The sequence below is a fragment of the Mustelus asterias genome, chromosome 21 (assembly GCF_964213995.1).
Source record: "Mustelus asterias chromosome 21, sMusAst1.hap1.1, whole genome shotgun sequence".
Taxonomy (NCBI): Eukaryota; Metazoa; Chordata; class Chondrichthyes; order Carcharhiniformes; family Triakidae; genus Mustelus; species Mustelus asterias.
The window spans coordinates 19,542,576-19,558,751 of record NC_135821.1 but is presented as its reverse complement, the minus strand read 5'-3'; the positions used below and the strand labels follow the sequence as shown (position 1 = coordinate 19,558,751).

At 49.4% G+C, this 16,176-nt stretch overlaps 1 protein-coding gene across 2 annotated transcripts in view; it reads right to left on the bottom strand.

Annotated features, from left to right (window-relative positions):
* Positions 1–7,592: 7,592 nt before the first annotated feature.
* The window catches only part of tefa (TEF transcription factor, PAR bZIP family member a), a 62,180-nt gene continuing 53,596 nt past the window's right edge, over positions 7,593–16,176 (bottom strand). Inside the window, exons 5-6 of one of the 2 annotated variants that reach the window (XR_013500404.1) lie at positions 11,192–11,277; positions 7,593–7,945 (exon numbers count right to left, since the gene is read on the bottom strand). Coding sequence is in view for 1 of the 2 variants with exons in the window: in XM_078237610.1 (XP_078093736.1) it covers positions 7,939–7,945 (7 nt within the window). In the remaining variant the exon portion in view is untranslated. The remainder of the gene's footprint in view (positions 7,946–11,191; positions 11,278–16,176) is intronic. The other variant, XM_078237610.1, reaches the window with a different exon arrangement.

Below are 16,176 nucleotides of genomic sequence, written 5' to 3'. Positions count from 1 at the left end.
TTCCGCACACATGAGGACGGCCTAAACCGGGATCTTGGGTTTATGTCACACTATCAGTAACCCCCACAGCTTGCCTCCTGGACTTGCAGAATCTCACTGGCTGTCCTGTCTGGAGACAATACACATCTCTTTAACCTGTGCTTAATGCTCCCTCCACTCACATTGTCTGTATCTTTAAGATCTGGTTGGCTGTCGAGATTTGCATTCTAATCAGTATTCTGTAACTTGATTTTGTGTCTCTGTGCCCTGTTTGAGAGCACATTTCCACTCCATCTGACGAAGGAGCAGTGCTCCGAAAGCTAATGGCTTTTGCTACCAAATAAAGCTGTTGGACTTTAACCTGTTGTTAAAACTCTTACAACATTGGGAATGTCATCCCCATCCAGGGATCTACACTCCCGGAGCTACAACATTTTTTATTCTTTCATGGGACAAGGGCGTCGCTGGCTGGGCCAGCATTTATTACCCATCTCTAATTGCCCCTTGAGAAGGTGGGGGTGAGCTGCCTTCTTGAACCTGCTGCAGTCCATGTGGTGTAGGTACACCCACAGTGCTGTTAGTGGGGGGGGAGTCCCAGGATTTTGACCCAGCGACAGTGAAGGAATGGCCGATATATTTCCAAGTCAGGATTGTGAGTGACTTGGAGGGGGACCTCCAGGTGGTGGTGTCCCCAGGTATCTGCTGCCCTTGTCCTTCTAGATGGTAGAGGTCATGGGTTTGGAAGGTGCTGCCTAAGGAATTTTGCTGGGTTGCTGCAAAACGGTAAGCACCAGGATGTTGATGGCATCACATCAAGGATTTATGGACAGATCCGAACTTTGATCGAACCCTGCTGATTAAATGCCTTGTTTCATTTTGTTTGAATGTTTATTAACATCTTACACGTGAGAAACTGTCGTTCAATTAATACCGGTTTATTATGTGTTTTATTTGAGATCAGAAACTCTATACTATCCGCCTGGAATTTTGCACTTTGAATTTGGCTCGGGTGAGCATGAGATGCTTCACTTCAGGTACGATTCAAATGACCCACTAGGGAGCTTTAATCAAACAAGGTTTATTTAAGAATCCAGTTAACATGTATAGAAAGAAAATTAACAATAACCTTTACAATTATAAAAAAAAGCAACCATGATATTGTATAACCCTCATTGAATATAGGAAATGTTCCAATCAAACAAAAAAAGTTAAAGATTATTAGGTCACAGGTAATTAACACTGCAATGAAGTTACTGTGAAATTCCCCTAGTCGCCACACTCCGGCACCTGTTCGGGTCAATGCACCCTAACCAGCATGTTTTTCGGAATGTAGGAGGAAACCGGAGCACCCGGAGGAAACCCACGCAAACTCTACACAGTGACCCAAGCCCGGAATTGAACCCGGGTCCCTGGCGCTGTGAGGCAGCAGTGCTAACCTACTGTGCCACCGTGCCGCCCTATACAAAATGTCCCTATACTAAACCCTCGCCACAGGTTTAGCACAGAAAATACAAATGCTCACGTGATACTTAGTCCTTTGGTTGGATGCTGCGGTTTTCTTGACGCACACACGGACAAGCTTGGAGTCAGAACAACTTCCCAAAATACCGGGGAGAGAGACTTTAGCCAACCACCAACAGCGGGTTTTTTTTTCTACTGCCTTGCTTCCAGTTAGCCAGCAGAATTTCCAGTGCCCGGGAGAGGGAGCGAGAAACACTGCTTTCAGTCTGATGTCCACCCCCTTCTCAGCTTAAAACCGAAAACAAGAGAGCTCCTGTCACCTGACCTATAATTTGGCGTGGCCAGCACAGTGGCAGTGGTTAACACAGCCTCCAGGACATCAAATGCCTGTTGACAACCACTGGAATTTGCGACGCTTCTTCAGCAAGTCTGTCTGTGGAGCCACAACGCTGCTAAAATTCAGCACAAATTTACGGTAAAAACCACTCAGGCCTGGAAATCTCATCTCTTGGACTGCCTGGTGATCACCCATTCCCTTCCTTCCTCAGGTCCCTTCAGCTGCGGTGTGACCCCCCCCCCCCAACCCCAACCCCCCCCCCCCAACCCCAACCCCCCACCCAACCCCAACCCCTACCCCTCCCCCCCCCCCCCCAACCCCAACCCCTCCCCCCCCCCCCAAACGTGCTATTCATACAATGCTCTCAGACTTGCGGATGCTCCACACTGTTCCACAGTCGCTGCCGTTCCAGCTCCAAAACGCAGGCTTTCTAGAACTGCAGCTGGACGCACATCCTGCTCACGTGCTGGCCTTGGGCACTGGAAATCATAGAATCATAGAAACCCTACAGTACAGAAAGAGGCCATTCGGCCCATCGAGTCTGCACCAACCACAATCCCACCCAGGCCCTACCCCCATATCCCTACATATTTACCCACTAATCCCTCTAACCTACGCATCTCAGGACTCTAACGGGCAATTTTTAGCATGGCCAATCAACCTAACCCGCACATCTTTGGACTGTGGGAGGAAACCGGAGCACCCGGAGGAAACCCACGCAGACACGAGGAGAATGTGCAAACTCCACACAGACTGTGACCCAAGCCAGGAATCGAACCCAGGTCCCTGGAGCTGTGAAGCAGCAGTGCTAACCATTGTGCTACCATGCCGCCCGGCCTCCCACATGGAGCAAAAAGAGCAAACCACAGCTTCGAGCTCTCTTGCCATGACTAAACCCCGCTCATTCCCCAACTCATAAACTCTCCCTCCCTCCAGAATTCAACCCAGCCCTCACACTCTCCCTCACCCTCACACACTCTCCCCCACCCTCACACACTCTCCCCCACCCTCACACACTCTCCTCCCCCCCACACCCTCGCACTCTTCCCCTAAACCCACTCCCTCACAGTCTCCCCACCCCCTCACACTCTCCTCCCCCCAACCCATCACACACTCTCCTCCACACCCTCAGTCTCCCCCACACCTTCACACTCTTGCCCCCATCCCCACCCCCTCACTGTCTCCCCTACAGCCTTACACTCTTCCCCAACTCTCTCAGTCTTTCCTCATACATTCTCCTCCCTCCACACTCTCACACTCTTCCCCCCACCCCCTCATAGTCTCTTCCCCCCCACAGTCTCCCCTCACCCCCTCACACTCTCTCCCCCCACCCCCATCCTCTCAAAGTCTCTCCCCCTCACCGTCTCCCCTCACACTCTCACCCCCCATCCCCCACCCCCTCACAGTCTCTCCCCCGCGCCCCCCACAGTCTCACCTCACACTCTTCCCCACCCCCTCACAGTCTCTCACCACCCCCCCCCCCCGCCCCCCCTCACACACTCACAGACTCTGTTGGCCTGGGGTCTTCACGGCCACCTTATGTCTCACTCGTCGTCTCCTTGTGGCTAAGACTTGATTTTGGTGCCTTGAGGCTTTGCTGTTGCTGCCCTCAGCCCCGACTCAACTCACAAACCCGCTCACCTTCCGTGGAAAGGGTAAACCCTCGGCCGCCTGGGCCTCCTCACTGAGTCGCCTCTCTTCAATCTTCCTGTGCGGGCCTCCAGTTAACCGTCCGTGCGGCTCAGAGCAGCACTTTCCCGCTCTTTCACACTCACCAATCAGAGTCTGGTTTGATGTTTCTGTGAATCACTCTGCCGTGAGCGGGACGTTAAAACCAGCCTATCGACAAGTGCGGAGTAATCAGGCTCTGATTGGCTGCCCAGTGCACTGGCTGGCACGGGGCTCCCCCATTGGTCAGGGCCCTGTGCCGAGGCACGGTGCAGTTCATTCTCAATCCACCCCCCGTCTCCATCATTTCCTGTGCTGATGTGGAGAGATTGGACAAGTTGTTCCGCCTAGAGTAGAGTAGACAGGGCAGAGAGGAAAATTGATCGAGGGATTCAAAATCAGGAGGGGTCGGGATAGAGTGGATAGAGAATGACAGTTCCCATTGGCAGAAAGATCGAAGGGTAATTGGCAAAAGAAGCAACACGAGCAGAAACAGGTTCACACAGCGAGTGGTGAGGATCTGGAATGTACTGTCTGAGAGTGTGGTGGAGACAGGTTCACACAGCGAGTGGTGAGGATCTGGAATGTACTGTCTGAGAGTGTGGTGGAGACAGGTTCACACAGCGAGTGGTGAATATCTGCAATGTACTGTCTGAGAGTGTGGTGGAGACAGGTTCACACAGCGAGTGGCGAGGATCTGGAATGTACTGTCTGAGAGTGTGGTGGAGACAGGTTCACACAGCGAGTGGCGAGGATCTGGAATGTACTGTCTGAGAGTGTGGTGGAGACAGGTTCACACAGCGAGTGGCGAGGATCTGGAATGTACTGTCTGAGAGTGTGGTGGAGACAGGTTCACACAGCGAGTGGCGAGGATCTGGAATGTACTGTCTGAGAGTGTGGTGGAGACAGGTTCACACAGCGAGTGGCGAGGATCTGGAATGTACTGTCTGAGAGTGTGGTGGAGACAGGTTCACACAGCGAGTGGTGAGGATCTGGAATGTACTGTCTGAGAGTGTGGTGGAGACAGGTTCACACAGCGAGTGGTGAATATCTGCAATGTACTGTCTGAGAGTGTGGTGGAGACAGGTTCACACAGCGAGTGGCGAGGATCTGGAATGTACTGTCTGAGAGTGTGGTGGAGACAGGTTCACACAGCGAGTGGCGAGGATCTGGAATGTACTGTCTGAGAGTGTGGTGGAGACAGGTTCACACAGCGAGTGGCGAGGATCTGGAATGTACTGTCTGAGAGTGTGGTGGAGACAGGTTCACACAGCGAGTGGTGAATATCTGCAATGTACTGTCTGAGAGTGTGGTGGAGACAGGTTCACACAGCGAGTGGCGAGGATCTGGAATGTACTGTCTGAGAGTGTGGTGGAGACAGGTTCACACAGCGAGTGGCGAGGATCTGGAATGTACTGTCTGAGAGTGTGGTGGAGACAGGTTCACACAGCGAGTGGTTAGGATCGGGAATGTACTGTCTGAGAGTGTGGTGGAGACAGGTTCACACAGCGAGTGGCGAGGATCTGGAATGTACTGTCTGAGAGTGTGGTGGAGACAGGTTCACACAGCGAGTGGCGAGGATCTGGAATGCACTGTCTGAGAGTGTGGTGGAGACAGGTTCACACAGCGAGTGGCGAGGATCTGGAATGCACTGTCTGAGAGTGTGGTGGAGACAGGTTCACACAGCGAGTGGCGAGGATCTGGAATGTACTGTCTGAGAGTGTGGTGGAGACAGGTTCACACAGCGAGTGGTTAGGATCTGGAATGCACTGTCTGAGAGTGTGGTGGAGACAGATTCACACAGCGAGTGGTTAGGATCTGGAATGTACTCTCTGAGAGTGTGGTGGAGACAGCTTCACACAGCGAGTGGTTAGGATCTGGAATGTACTCTCTGAGAGTGTGGTGGAGACAGCTTCACACAGCGAGTGGTTAGGATCTGGAATGTACTCTCTGAGAGTGTGGTGGAGACAGATTCACACAGCGAATGGTTAGGATCTGGAATGTACTGTCTGAGAGTGTGGTGGAGACAGATTCACACAGCGAGTGGTTAGGATCTGGAATGTACTGTCTGAGAGTGTGGTGGAGACAGATTCACACAGCGAGTGGTTAGGATCTGGAATGTACTGTCTGACAGTGTGGTGGAGACAGATTCACACAGCGAGTGGTTAGGATCAGTATCTGGAGGAACATGCAGAGTTACTGGGAGGAGGTGGCAGGGAATTGTCATTCTCCTCAGGAGAGCCAGCACAGACACGATGGGCAGGATGGCCTCCTTCTGCGATGTAACCATTCATCAAACAATTCCGTGACTTTGCATCAGAGAGTCTGCCTAGCAAACCTCAGAGAATTGAAACTGAATGGCCGGGATTCAGCTGTGGCTCTGTACGTCTCACGCTCACCTCAGGGTCGGGTGTCTTATTGGTTCAGCTCTCGCCCTTGGCAGCCTGAGACACAGGATCCAGGTGAACCCTCCTGGGGGAGTGCTGCACTGCCCAGGCATGGTGTCTCTCAGCTGGGTACACTATATTAATGCAGAGCAAGTTCTCCCTGGCCAATATTTATCTCTCAACCATGAAGCAAATACAATGGCTGATCATTATCACCTTATTGTTTGTGGGTGCTTGCTGTGCACAAATTGGCTGCCATCTTTCACGGGACGTGGGTGGGCTTCCCTTGATGCCCATCCCTAATTGCCCTTGAACTGAGAGTCTAGCTGGGCCATTTCAGAGGACAGTTGAGATCCAACCACATTGCTGTGGCTCTGGAGTCACATGTAGGCCAGACCGGGTAAGGACGGCAGATTTCCTTCCCTAAAGGGACATTAGTGAACCAGGCGGGTTTGCATGACAACCAATCTTAATGAGTTTAGAAATCGGGAGATAATGCTGCAGCTGTATAGGACCCTGGTCAGACCCCACCTGGAGTACTGTGCCCAATTCTGGTCGCCTCATTACAGAAAGGATGTGGAAGCCATAGAACGGGTGCAGAGGAGATTTTCAAGGATATTGCCTGGATTGGGTGGCATGCCTTATGAGGATAGGTTGAGAGAGCTAGGTCTTTTCTCCTTAGAGAGGCGAAGGATGAGAGGTGACCTGATAGAGGTGTATAAGATGTTGAGAGGTGTTGATAGAGTGGATTCTCAGAGGCTTTTACCCAGGGCTGAAATGGTTGCCACAAGAGGCCACAGGTTTAGGGTGCTGGGGAGTAGGTACAGAGGAGATGTTAGGGGTAAGTTTTTCACTCAGAGGGTGGTGGGTGCGTGGAATCAGCTGCCGGTAGTGGTGGTGGAGGCAGATTCGATAGAATTTTTAAAGAGATCTCTGAAGGTTGCCACTCAAGTGGATAGAGCAGTGAAGAAGGCCTATAGTGTGTTAGCTTTTATTAACAGGGGGTTGGAGTTTAAGAGCCGTGGGGTTATGCTGCAACTGTACAGGACCTTGGTGAGACCACATTTGGAATATTGTGTGCAGTTCTGGTCACCTCACTATAAGAAGGATGTGGAAGCGCTGGGAAGAGTGCAGAGGAGATTTACCAGGATGCTGCCTGGTTTGGAGGGTAGGTCTTATGAGGAAAGGTTGAGGGAGCTAGGGCTGTTCTCTCTGGAGCGGAGGAGGTTGAGGGGAGACTTAATAGAGGTTTATAAAATGATGAAGGGGATAGATAGAGTGAACGTTCAAGGACTATTTCCTCGGGTGGATGGAGCTATTACAAGGGGGCATAACTATAAGGTTCGTGGTGGGAGATATAGGAAGGATGTCCGAGGTAGGTTCTTTACTCAGAGAGTGGTTGGGGTGTGGAATGGACTGCCTGCAGTGATAGTGGAGTCAGACACTTTAGGAACATTTAAGCGGTTATTGGATAGGCACATGGAGCACACCAGGATGATAGGGAGTGGGATAGCTTGATCTTGGTTTCAGATAAAGCTCGGCACAACATTGTGGGCCGTAGGGCCTGTTCTGTGCTGTACTGTTCTATGTTCTATGTTCTAAGAGACTTTTGGATAAGTTCATGGAAGTTAGTAAGATAGAGGGTTATAGGTAAGTCTAGTAGGTAGGGACATGTTTGGTGCAACTTGTGGGCCGAAGGGCCTGTTTGTGCTGTAGCTTTTCAATGTGCTATGTTCAATGAGAGCAAGATTACTGAGACTAGCTTTCAATTCCAGATTTATTAATTGAATTTAAATTCCACCAGCGGCCATGGTGGGATTTGAACCCGTGTCCTCAGAGCATTAGCCTGGGCCTCTGGGTCGCCAGTCCAGAGACAATACCATCGTCTCTCCCTACGTTACAACAGCGGCGACACGCTGAATGAATCTCATTGGCTGTAAATTTCTTCCTGAGGTCAGGCAGGGAGATGGAGAATCGCGCATCTGTCTTCATCCTTGTCTTTCATTCCACACAAAGATCAGTTAATCCCAGAACATTCCCTCAGTGTGTGGGCATCTGCGGCTGTCAATCAAAGTGAACAGGGCCACGTCAAACAGAGAGCAGAAATCATTTCCTGGAATAAGAACAAAGAACAAAGAAAATTACAGCACAGGAACAGGCCCTTCGGCCCTCCAAGCCTGCACCAACCATGCTGCCTGACTGAACTAAAACCCCCTACCCTTCCGGAGACCATATCCCTCCATTCCCATCCTATTCATGTATTTGTCCAGACGCCCCTTAAAAGTCACTATCGTATCCGCTTCCACTACCTCCCCCGGCAGCGAGTTCCAGGCACCCACCACCCTCTGTGTAAAAAAACTTGCCCCGTACATCTTTAAACCTTGCCCCTCGCACCTTAAACCTATGTCCCCGAGTAGTAGACTCTTCCACCCTGGGAAAAAGCTTCTGACTATCCACTCTGTCCATGCCTCTCATAATCCTATAGACTTCTATCAGGTCGCCCCTCAACCTCCGTCGTTCCAGTGAGAACAAACCAAGTTTCTCCAACCTCTCCTCATAGCTGATGCCCTCCATACCAGGCAACATCCTGGTAAATCTTTTCTGTACCCTCTCCAAAGCCTCCACATCCTTCTGGTAGTGTGGCGACCAGAATTGAAGACTATATTCCAAGTGCGGCCTAACTAAGGTTCTATAAAGCTGCAACATGACTTGCCAATTTTTAAACTCAATGCCCCGGCCGATGAAGGAATGTGATAGTAATAATTTCAAAACTGTCTCAGGCCACGGCTTGTTCAGGAAGGGGAACTGATCTGAAGACACTCCTTGGAGATGAGATGTTGAAGTGATCTGAGATCAGTTGTGAATCTCCCCTGCAGGGCATGTGCCAATTGGAGAGATATTTATATTAATGATTTGGATGAGAATATAGGAGGCATGGTTAGTAAGTTTGCAGATGACACCAAGATTGGTGGCATAGGGGACAGTGAAGAAAGTTATCTCCAATTGCAACGGGATCTTGATCAATTGGGCCAGTGGGCTGACGAATAGCAGATGGAGTTTAATTTAGACAAATGCAAGGTGATGCATTTTGGTAGATTGAACCAGGGCAGGACTTACTCAGTTAATGATAGGGCGTTGGGGAGAGTTACAGAACAAAGAGATCTAGGGATACATGTTCATAGCTCCTTGAAAGTGGAGTCACAGGTGGACAGAGTAGTGAAGAAGGCATTCAGCATGCTTGGTTTCATCGGTCAGAACATTGAATACAGGAGTTGGGACGTCTTGTTGAAGTTGTACAAGACATTGGTAAGGCCACACTTGGAATACCGTGTGCAATTCTGGTCACCCTATTATAGAAAGGATATTATTAAACTAGAAAGAGTGCAGAGAAGATTTACTAGGGTGCTACCGGGACTTGATGGAGAGGCTGAATAGACTGGGACTTTTTTCTCTGGAGCGTAGGAGGCTGTGGGGTGACCTTATAGAGGTCTATAAAATAATGAGGGGCATAGACAAGGTAGATAGTCAATATCTTCCCAAAGGTAGGGGAGTCTAAAAACTAGAGGGCATAGGTTTAAGGTGAGAGGGGAGAGATACAAAAGTGTCCAGAGGGGCAATTTCTTCACACAGAGGGTGGTGAGTGTCTGGAACAAGCTGCCAGAGGTAGTAGTAGAGGCGGGTACAATTTTATCTTTTAAAAAGCATTTAGATAGTTACATGGGTGCAATGGGTATAGAGGGACATGGGCCAAACGCGGGCAATTGGGATTAGTTTCGGGGTTTTAAACAAAAAAGGGCGGCATGGACAAGTTGGGCCGAAGGGCCTGTTTCCTTGCTGTAAACCTCTATGACTCTATATCTCCATGTGGGAAACCAGCTGCCTGGGTTAGCCTACAACAGTGTCAGCGGTGAGCGTGCATCCCTCTTCCCTGACTGGATCAGTCCATTTTTGTCCTTCAATTCATGGGATGTGGGCACCATTGGATATTTCTTGTCCATCCCTAATTTGATTTAGTGCCCTGGAGGGCAGCGGATATGCTTCAATGTGTATCTTTGTTGTGTACAGTTTGCTGTGTTGTACCAATGTTTGTAGATTTGTAAATTGAGGAGTATTTAGAGGGCAATGCTCTGGTAAACTATAACCGACAATGAACCCTTCCTAAATAGGAGGTAATGATTGTAGGTTATTGAGAAATGGATGGGGTTAGCCATTGGTAATGTATCTTTTATATTCGTACTTTGAATATTTGTAATTGCTTTGTAATAATGTATTTGTAATACACAAAATAAATCACGAATTTGATTTGTTATTGTCACATTTAAAGTAGTAAAATATTGTTTCTTGCACTAAACAGACAAGGCATACCGTTCATAGAGTACATAGGGGAGAAGGAAAGGAGAGAGTGCAGAATGTAGTGTTACAGTCACAGCTAGGGTGTAGAGAAAAATCAATTTAGTATAAGGTAGGTCCATCCAAAAGTCTGATGGCAGCAGGGAAGAAACTGTTCTTGAGTCGGTTGGTACGTGAACTCAGACTTTCCGATTTCCTCCCACAGTCCGAAAGATGTGCCGGTTGGGCGTATTGACCATGGTAAATGTGTGGGGTTATGGGGATAGAGTGAAGGAAAAGGGCCTGGGTGAGATACTCTGTCAGAGAGTCAGTGCAGTCTGGATGGGCCAAATGGCCTCTTCTGCAGATTCTGTAGACTTCTATCAGGTCGCCTCAACCTGCGTCGCTCCAGTGAGAACAAACCAAGTTTCTCCAACTTCTCCTCATAGCTAATGCCCTCCCTACCAGGCAACATCCTGGTAAATCTTCTCTGTACCCTCTCCAAAGCCTCCACATCCTTCTGGTAATGTGGCGACCAGAATTGAACACTATATTCCAAGTGCGGCCTAACTAAGGTTCTATAAAGCTGCAACATGACTTGCCAATTTTTAAACTCAACTCTCCGGCTGATGAAGGAATGTGATAGTAGTAATTTCTACTACTATCACATGGGGATTCCATGTGATGAAGGGGGGGGGCGCGGGGAGGGGGACTCGTGTGGAACATAAACACCAGTATGGGCTAGATGTGCTGAATGGCCTGTTCCGGTGCTAGGAATTCTCTGAAATGATGAGGGTGGGTCTCTCTCTGACTGTTTCCCAAATCTCTGCACTCAGCCTTTGGAAAGCAGACACATTCCTCCAGTTACAAGCTGACAAGTGGCTCCCCGTCACGGCAGGCCGGCCCCGCACTGCTGAGCAGGAATAAGCTGGGAAATTAATTTCACGTCAGTTGAAATGACCTTCAGTGTTTGTGCTTCCCTGAGCGCGCACACTCGCTGGCAAACACAGACTCCTCGACAAACACTCACATCAATATATTTCCCAAATACTTGGCTCCCTCAGCCCGGACGGCAAAGTCAGTGCAGGGAAATTCAAAGAGTTTTACTGCCAGTCCCTGCAATCCAAAAACAACCAATTAATTTCATTTAAAAAGCACCTTTCAACATAAAAAGACTTGTATTTATACAGCGCTATTCATGATAAAAACAGCTGCGTACAGAGTGGCCAAAAATAGTGGAGAAACAAGTGATTGGGAAAAATTTAAGAAACAACAAAGAGAGACTAAGAAAGCGATAAAGAAAGGAAGGATAGACTATGAAGCTAGGCTAGCAATTAATATAAAAAATGATAGTAAAAGTTTTTATAAATATATAAAAAGGAATAGAGTGGCTAGAGTGAATGTTGGACCCTTGGAGGACGAGAGGGGGGAGTTAATAGTGGGAAATGAGGATATGGCTGAGTCTTTAAATAAGTTTTTTGTGTCGGTCTTCACGGTGGAGGACACAAATAGTTTGCCAAATATTAACGATAGAGGGTTGGCAGCAGGAGAAATACTTAATACAATTAATGTTACCAGAGAGGCAGTGCTGGGTAGACTAATGGGACTGAAGGTGGACAAGTCCCCGGGTCCGGATGGAATGCATCCCAGGGTATTGAAAGAAATGTCAGAGGTAATAGTGGATGCGTTAGTGATTATTTATCAAAACTCGTTGCATTCTGGGGTAGTGCTGGTTGATTGGAAACCGGCTAATGTTACGCCGCTGTTTAAAAAAGGAAGGAGACAAAAGGCGGGTAACTATAGGCCGGTCAGCTTAACGTCTGTAGTAGGGAAAATGCTGGAATCCATTATTAAAGAGGAGATAGCAGGGCATCTGGATAGAAATGGTTCGATCAATCAGACGCAGCATGGATTCATGAGGGGAAAGTCGTGCTTGACGAACATGTTGGATTTTTATGAAGATGTGACTAGGGCGGTTGATGGAGGAGAACCGGTGGATGCGGTGTTTTTGGATTTCCAAAAGGCGTTTGATAAGGTGCCCCATAAAAGGCTGCTGAAGAAGATTAGGGCACACGGAGTTGGGGGTAGTGTGTTAAAGTGGATTGGGGACTGGCTATCCGACAGGAAGCAAAGAGTCGGAATAAATGGGTGTTTTTCCGGTTGGAGGAAGGTAACTAGTGGCGTGCCGCAGGGATCGGTACTCGGGCCGCAACTATTTACCATTTATATAGATGATCTGGAGGAGGGGACGGAGTGTAGGGTAACGAAGTTTGCAGACGACACAAAGATAAGTGGAAAAGTGAATCGTGTGAAGGACGGAGAAGATCTGCAGAGAGATTTGGACAGGCTGAGTGAGTGGGCGAGGATATGGCAAATGGAGTATAAAGTTGATAAATGCGAGGTTATACACTTTGGAGGAAATAATAACAAATGGGATTACTATCTCAATGGAAACAAATTAAAACATGCTACCGTGCAAAGGGACCTGGGGGTCCTTGTGCATGAGACGCAAAAGCCCAGTCTGCAGGTACAACAGGTGATCAAGAAGGCAAATGGGATGTTGGCCTATATTGCGAAGGGGATAAAATATAAAAGCAGGGATGTCTTGATGCACCTGTACAGGGCATTGGTGAGCGCAGCTGGAATACTGTGTGCAGTATTGGTCCCCTTATATGAGGAAGGATATATTGGCATTGGAGGGAGTGCAGAGAAGGTTCACCAGGTTGGTACCGGAGATGAGGGGTTTGGATTATGAGGAGAGGCTGAGGAAATTGGGTTTGTACTCGTTGGAGTTTAGAAGGATGAGGGGGGATCTTATGGAGACTTATAAGATAATGCGGGGGCTGGATAGGGTGGAGGCGGAGAGATTCTTTCTACTTAGTAAGGAAGTTAAAACTAGAGGACACAGCCTCAAAATAAAGGGGGGTCGGTTTAAGACAGAGTTGAGGAGGAACTTCTTCTCCCAGAGGGTGGTGAATCTCTGGAATTCTCTGCCCACTGAGGTGGTGGAGGCTACCTCGCTGAATATGTTTAAAGCGCGGATGGATGGATTCCTGATCGGTAAGGGAATTAAGGGTTATGGGGATCAGGCGGGTAAGTGGTACTGATCCACGTCAGATCAGCCATGATCTTATTGAATGGCGGGGCAGGCTCGAGGGGCTAGATGGCCTACTCCTGCTCCTATTTCTTATGTTCTTATGTTCTTATGACTCTTTGATGTACTCTTCCGCCAGTGTTAAACGCGGTAGCTAAATCCCACAAACAGCGATGTGATAATGACCAGATCATCTGTTTCTTTAGAGAGATTAATAACGGCTAGGGCACCAGTGATACTTCTTCTATCTCCCTCGAGATACATAGAAACTAGAAGCAGGAGTAGGCCATTCGGCCCTTCAAGCCTGCTCCACCATTCATTTTGACCATGACTGATCATCAAATTCAATATCCTGATCCCCCCTTCCCCTCCATATCCCTCGATCCCTTTAGCCCCAAGAGCTATATCTCATTCCTTCTTGAAATCAGACAATGTTTTGGCCTCAACTACTTTCTGTGGGAGTGAATTCCACACATTCACCACCCTCTGGGTGAAGAAATTTCTCCTCACTTCAGTTCTAGAAGGTTTACCCCTTATCCTCAAACTATGACCCCTAGTTCTGGACTCCCCCACCATCGGGAACATTCTTTCTGAATCTACCCTGTCTAATCCTGTTAGAATTTTATAAGTTTCTATGAGATCCCCTCTCACTCTTCTAAACTCCAGTGAATATAATCCTAATCGACTTAGTCTCTCCTCATATGACAGACCTGCCATCCCAGGAATCAGCCTGGTAAACCTTCACTGCACTCCCTCTATAACAAGAACATCCTTCCTCAGAGTCTGGGTCCCTGGCGCTGTGAAGCAGCAGTGCTAACCACTGTGCTGCCAATAGTAGCGATAGTCTCGCTCTTTGTGGTGAACCATCGTTGGTTCACCACTGGGGTTTGTTACCATGTTACTGTTGGGCTAGGGTGTTATTACTGTGGGGGTTGTACTATGTTGTTGGGTTAGGGTGTTTACCTGTTATGAGAGTTATCGTGGCACATTCCAGTGGGGTCCCGCCTCCGGTGGCAGGGTATAAGACCCCCTGCTCCGGCAGGACCCCTTCAGTCTGAACTGGTGTATTCGTGTTAGTAGTTCCCTTGTTACTTTATTAAAGCCTTCAATACCGAAGCCTTGATTCCATGTGCTTATTGACGCGCATCAATTTAATAAAGTAAACAGAAAACTCACAACTGTGCAACAAGAAGAAAAAAAAACAGAGAGTATGGAACAGATCCTAAAACCGGATCGTCTGACACTGGACCCACGTGCGGTCGGTGCAGCTAACACATTCGACCATTGGTGGAAGTGCTTTGAGGACTACCTGGCAGCCTCTGTAGCTATCACTACGGACAGTGATAGACTCCAGGTCCTCCACGCGAGGGTAAGCGACACGATTTACCTAGCCATTCGTGCAGCTCCCACTTACCAGGGTGCCGTCGAGCTCCTAAAGAATAGGTACATTATGCCACCCAACGAGATACATGCTCGTTACCTCCTCGCTACACGACGTCGGCAGTCGGGCGAAACCATAGAGGATTATGCCAATGAGCTCCTGCAGCTTGCCAGGGGTTGCGACTGTAAGGACGTCTCCGCCGAGCAGTATATGTACGACCTCGCCTGAGACGCGTTCGTAGCAGGGGTAGGGTCCTCGTACATCAGGCTTAAATTGCTAGAAAAGGGGAAACTCAACTTGACCCAGGCAATGGGGATGGCCGTGAGGTTGGAGGCGGCGTCGAAGAGCTTGGCGCTGTACCCCGAGGACCACGTGCAGTCAACGTGGTTGGAGCAAGCTCTGCTCCCTCCTCGCCCCGCGAACCCGCGCTCCCAGACCGATTCGACGACGGCGGCAGCTCCAGGTGGCCAGCGATGCTATTTTTGTGGAGGGGCCAAGCATCCACGGCAACAGTGTCCGGCAAGAACGGCAATCTGCAGCCAGTGCGGTAAAAAAGGCCACTACGGCAAAGTCTGCAGGTCCAAACCTAAAAACGGCAGTGCAGCTTGTAACCCTCCAGAACGGAGACCAGCTCTTTCGGCGTCGCAGTACCCACGAGGTCCGACCACGTGCGATCTCAGGACGGCGCCATCGTGGCAGACAGAGGAGGAGGAAGACCACCAGGAGTCGCTGCGCTTGGCGCCCTCGCCCACGTGCGATCCATGGGGGCGGCCATCATGGTCCACGACGACTAGGAGCGACCAGCAGGGGTCCTCAGCATCCACATCGGCAGCATGCAGCAGCGACCATGCAGGGGTCCTCAGCATCCACATCGGCAGCATGCAGTGACGCCCAGGGGCCAACGGTGGCGTCGATCTCTCTGGATCAGACCAGGCATTACAGACTGGAACATTCTATGATGGAGGTAAAGGTTAGTGGCAGAACTGTGAATTGTCTGTTTGACAGTGGGAGCACCGAAAGTTTCATACACCCTGAAACTGCTAAAAGGTGTGGACTCCGGGTTCTCCCTGCCAAACAGACAATTTCCATGGCATCACAGTCCCGGTCTGTACCGATCCAAGGACGATGTATGGTAACTCTTGAGGTACAGGGCACAGTTTACGAGCAATACAGGCTCCTTGTGCTACCTCACCTTTGCGCGCCAATTCTCCTCGGACTAAACTTTATGGTCCACATGAAGAGTGTGATCCTACAGTACGGTGGGCCACTCCCTTCACTGGCAGTAGGGAATCAGCCGCAGCCTCCAAATTGCCCAAAGCGCCCCGCGTGCAATTTATCCACCCTGAAGATCACGACACCATCCCTTTTTAAAAATCTGGTACCTGGCTGCAAGCCCATCACTACTAAAAGTAGGCGTTACAGCGCTGAGGACCGGATCTTTATTAGATCTGAGGTTCAGCGGCTCCTCAAGGAAGGGATCATACAGGCCAGTGCTAGTCCGTGGAGAGCGCAGGTCGTGGTAGTCAAAAGCGGGAACAAA